The sequence below is a fragment of the Priapulus caudatus genome, unplaced genomic scaffold (genome assembly GCF_000485595.1).
Source record: "Priapulus caudatus unplaced genomic scaffold, Priapulus_caudatus-5.0.1 Scaffold1764, whole genome shotgun sequence".
Lineage (NCBI taxonomy): Eukaryota > Metazoa > Priapulida > Priapulimorpha > Priapulimorphida > Priapulidae > Priapulus > Priapulus caudatus.
This window is the reverse complement of record NW_014578825.1, coordinates 30,228-35,376: the sequence shown is the minus strand read 5'-3', so window position 1 is coordinate 35,376 and position 5,149 is coordinate 30,228. Positions and strand designations below refer to the sequence as shown.

The window sequence follows — 5,149 nt, the reverse complement described above, 5'->3', positions numbered from 1 at the left end:
TGTTGCTGCTGCCGCTGAATAATAATTATATTAGTACTATTATTATTGCTACTAGTATTTCGATTATTATACTCACGTAGAGGTATTGCGGTGCTGAGCATAATTGCGATCAACAGCAAACTGTAAGAGAGAAAAACACGCGCGTACACACACTTGCATGTATTCCCGCAGATCCGCCCACGCACGCACACACGCACGCGCGTACACACACTTGCATGTATTCACGCACATCCGCCCACGCACGCACACACGCACGCGCGTACACACACTTGCATGTATTCACGCACATCCGCCCGCGCACACACACACGCACGCGCATACACACACGCACGCGCGTACACACACGCACGCGCGTACACACACGCACGCGCGTACACACACTTGCATGTATTCACGCACACCCGCCCACGCACGCACACACACACGCACGCACGCACGTACGTACGTACGCACGTACCCCCCAAACACACACCCCGCTGCCCCTTCCGACCCATCCCCCTCCCTCCCATCGATACAGCAACGCGAATCCCCTTGCTGATTAACACCCTCGAGGATGCTGCCGGCATGGCGCGCACCTGAGAGCTGGGTCTATATAGAACCTCCAGTGGCCCTGCACTTTCCAGATGACGAGAGCTGAGACGATGATGAAGACGGAGCCTAGAGCGTCGCCCAGCACGTGCAGAAACACCCCCTGCATGTTCAGGTGACCGCCCTCCTGCCCGTGGCTGTGCCCGTGGCTGTGGCTGTGACCTAGAATGAGCGAATTAGCACTGTTAACGATTCGGGTAAAGCAAGCATATATATNACTGACTTGGTCAAGTGTTTAACTATGCATAGAGAGGTAAAGGTTTAGGGGAATGGCAAGGAAAGAGATAGGAGACGGCAAGGAAAGCAGAAAAAAAGAGAATAGAGAGGAGAGAGATAGAGAGAAAAAAAAGAGAGAGAGAGAGAGAGAGAGAGAGAGAAATAGAGAGGGGAGCGAAAGAAAGAGAAAGCGATGTGTGTGTGTGTGTGTGGTGTGTGTGTGTAGTCTCTGCCTGTGTGTGTGTTGGTGTGATGTGATGTAGTGTGAGATGTAGTGGTGTGTGTGTGTGATGCTGTTATGTGTGTGATAGTGTAGTGATGTAGTGAATGTGTGGTAGGAACAGATCGACGGGTCAAAACACGCTAGGAAGATGACAGGAAGAGAAGAGAATGGTGGAGCAGAGAGGGAGGGCGAAAAGGAAGCGGATGCAGGGACGAAAGGGAGGGAGGGAGCCAAATAATAAAATTAACATATAAAATCATGAAACTGGGTTTTAATTCTGCTTCTAAAACTCCATCTGCTAAAATAGATTTTAATCAAAGGATGTTGTTGGCTGCTGCGCTGAAATAATAATTATATTAGTACTATTATTATTGCTACTAGTATTTCGATTATTATACTTACACGTAGAGGTATTGCGTGCTGCTGAGCATAAATTGCGATCATCAGGACAAACTGTGAGGAGAGAGAAAAACACGCGCGTACCACACATCACCTTGGCATGTAATTAACCCCGTCAGAAATCCGCCCACATTTGCCCAACTAGGACACACACGAGCAGGCTAGAAGAGGATCTACAGCGGACTGGAAGGACGCCGTAACAACAGGACATGCAAATGTAACTTAACACAGCTCACCCGCCACCAAAAATCCAACGAGCACAAGACACACTCCACAGTCACGCGCGCGTACACAACACTTGCATGTAATTCCACGCACAAATCGCCGGCACAACGAACAACAACGCAACAGGCGCAAATACACACACGCACGCGAGCGTAACACACACGCACGACTTCGTACAACACACGCGGTCACACGAATTAGGGACTTTCCACAACTTGGCGCGTACACTAACAAAACCCTTGCATGTAACTTCACGCAAACACCCGCCCACGCACGCACGACAACACATCATCGGGACTCCTTCCTCGTTTCACACACCACAACATAACACATACAATATAATACGCAGTACTTGGCCCCCCACCCCCAAAACCAACAACAACGACCGCTGGCCCCTTCGACGCCAATCCCCTCGCCTCCCACTCGGATGACAGGCAAACCGAAAAATCCCTTAATGCGTGATATAACACCTATCTCGGATACGCCGGGAAATGCGCGGCGAACCATGAGAGCCGGGGTCTATATAGAACTCCAAAGTGGAAACTGGTATTCCAAAATGAGAGAGCTGAGACGATGATGAAGACGGAGCCTAGAGCGTTCTCCGCCCAGACTACGAGTGCAGAAACACCCGCGACCTGCATGTTCAGGGTGATCTCGCTACCTCCAATGCCTGCCGGTTTTGTGGCCTTGTGAGCCAACCGTGGGCTTTGGCTGTGACCTAGAATGAGCAAATTAGCACTGTTAACCGCATTCGGGTAAAAGCAAGCCCATACTAATATAATATATATATATATATATACTATATATAATCGTAGAGAGACGAGAGAGATGAAGTAGAGAGAGAGAGACGAAGATGGAGACGAGAGAAAGGGAGAGATAGAGAGCGAAAGGATTACCATGATCATCATCCGTCCATGCATCATATAAATTGATCAATCACATCACCATCTATAGCATCATCATCATCATCACCATCATGCGTATCACCATCATCCCGCAATCATTATCATCTTCAATCATCTTCATTAGCACATCGATCCAATACAGCACACCGCACTTACTCTTTCCGTCGGCGACGGTGACGGCGGCGCTCCCGACGCTGTTCCTAAATCACTGGAGTGATGCCAGCACCACGCGGGCTGAACGCGGTCGACTCCATTCTCGTGCGTGCAAGGCGGTTCCGAAATTCGGATATTCTGGCCTACTTTGATCAGTCGGCAAGAATCTATCGTGTGACGTTGCTCTCAGCCGTGGCGTGAGGGGAAGAGGGCTCGTCGTTGTCAAAAAATGTCTTCTCCGTCCTTCCTCCAGCCGATCGAGAAATTCGGCGGCCGCTCCGGAGAGTGAGAGTGTCCATGGCCTGCGGCAGAGAGAAGGGCGGGTCACGAAATGGGAGGAGGGGTATCTTGTAGTCAAACTCATTACAACACAGGCGCGGGAAGAGAGTGGGGGAGGAAGAGAGAGGATGGATAGAGAGGTAGGACGGACTGGAAAGACGAAGAGTGAGGGGAAGAAAGAGATGGGGGAGAAAGAGAGAAAGAGAGAAAGAGAGAAATGAGAAAATACGAGAGAAAGAGAGAAAGAGAGAGATGAATAGAACTAGAGAGAAAGAGAAGAGAGAGAGAGAGAGAAGAGAAGAGAGAGAGAGAGAGAGATAGAGATAGAGATGAAAAATAGAGAGAAAGAGAGAGAGAGATGAAAAATAGAGAGAAAGAGAGAGAGAGAGTTAGAAGTTGGATGAAGAGACGAGAAAAGAGAGAGATAGAAAATAGATTTGAGAAGAGAGAGAGAGAGAGATGAAAAATAGGAAGAAAAGAGAGAGAGATAGAGGGGAGAGAGAAGAAGAGAGAGAAGAGAGACGAGAGAGAGAAGAGGAGAGAGAGTATGAGCAGAGAAGAGAGAGATGGAGAGAGATAGACAGATAAAAAGAGAGAAAGAGAGAGATAAAAAATAGAGAGAAAGAGAGAGAGAGAATTGAAAAATAGAGAGAAAGAGAGAGAGAGAATTGAAAAATATGAGAGAGAGATAGAGGAGAGAGAGGAAAGAGAGAGAGGAGAGAGAGAGAGATGAGAGAGATAGAGAGAAATAGGACAGATAAAGAGAGAGAGAGAGAGAGGAAGAGAGAGCAGAGAGAGGAGAAGAGAGAGAGAGAGAGACGAGAGAGGGTTATTGAGAGAACGAAATAGAAAGAAAGATGATAGAAAGACGAGAGAGAGAGACAGAGACAGACAAGCGAGAGACGGAGAGAGAGAGAGAGAGAGAGAGAGAGAGAGAGAAAGAGAGAGAGAGAGGAGAGAGACGAGAGAAGAGAAGAGAGAAGGCGAGATAGATAGATAGATGATAGAGAGAGAGAGAGAGAAGAGAGAGAGAGAGAGAGGAGAAAGAGAGAAGAGAGAGAGAGAGAGAGAGAGAAAGAGAGAGAAAAGAGAGGAGAGAGAGAAGAGAGAGAGAGAGAAGAAGAAAGGGGTGGGTGAGAGAATAGCTAGATTAGATAGGCACAGCACGATCAAACCTATTCCGTCGAGTGGATAGCATCGCCTTCGTAATCGATTTGATTATGCTATCCTGATTTCCAAAGTATCCGCGGGGTGGCGCATGCATGATCTATTTACGTCGCCGCCGACGCGCGCCGGATGCTGCTAATACGTCAGCGCCGACGGTCGTCGCTGCGAGCGATTGTGGCGTCACCTATCACGAAACAGGAAGACGATGACGAGCGATCGTCACGCCACCTAGAGTGAAAACAGGAAAACGCCGACATCGCCCGACGACCGTCGCGCCACCCACCGTGAAACAGGAAGAGTCCGATGATGTTGAGGAACAGGCCGATGCTGCCGACGATGAGGATGAGCTGTGGATTGTCGATGTGCTCGTCCTCCAGCAGGAATCTCTTCATCGCTTCGAGGAAGATGAGGAAGCAGAGCGAGATGAGGAACACTGCGTTGATGAGAGCTCCCACCGTCTCCATGCGATACATCTCGTAGACGCTGCTGCCTCGGTTGCTGCGCGCCAACTACAATAACATAGCATACCTTAATATCATGAGTATGTTATATATAGATATTAACAAGAGCTAATAAACTTATAACTTATGTTTATTAGCTCTTGATATTAATAGCATACCTTAATATCATGAGTGTCTTATATAGATATTAAGAATATTATTTTATATACTCCTGATAATATATAATCTATAACGTTGTATATTATATTGTATATTATCATTTAGATTAATAACGCTGATGTGATGTTAATACGGCCAATAGATGGCGTTGTATATCTCGTAGATGTTACTGTCACGGTTATACAAGCACACCGGTAAGATATAACCTATAACGTTGTCTGCTATGTATTATTGCTTGTATATTATATTATCATAATTATTTATTATTTAGATTAATAACGATTAATTGTGATGTTACGCACGTACACACACACACACACACACACACACACACACACACACACACACACACACACACACACACACACACACAC

General features: G+C 47.2%; 1 protein-coding gene across 1 annotated transcript in view; it reads right to left on the bottom strand.

The window, feature by feature from the left end:
- Positions 1 to 76: 76 nt before the first annotated feature.
- The window catches only part of LOC106817547 (cobalt uptake protein COT1-like), a gene marked incomplete at its 3' end in the record, with an annotated part of 7,731 nt that continues 2,658 nt past the window's right edge, over positions 77 to 5,149 (bottom strand). The window contains 4 exon segments of the mRNA XM_014822221.1: positions 77 to 120; positions 576 to 750; positions 2,713 to 2,756; positions 4,435 to 4,664. Of these exon segments, the coding sequence (XP_014677707.1) occupies positions 77 to 120; positions 576 to 750; positions 2,713 to 2,756; positions 4,435 to 4,664 (493 nt within the window).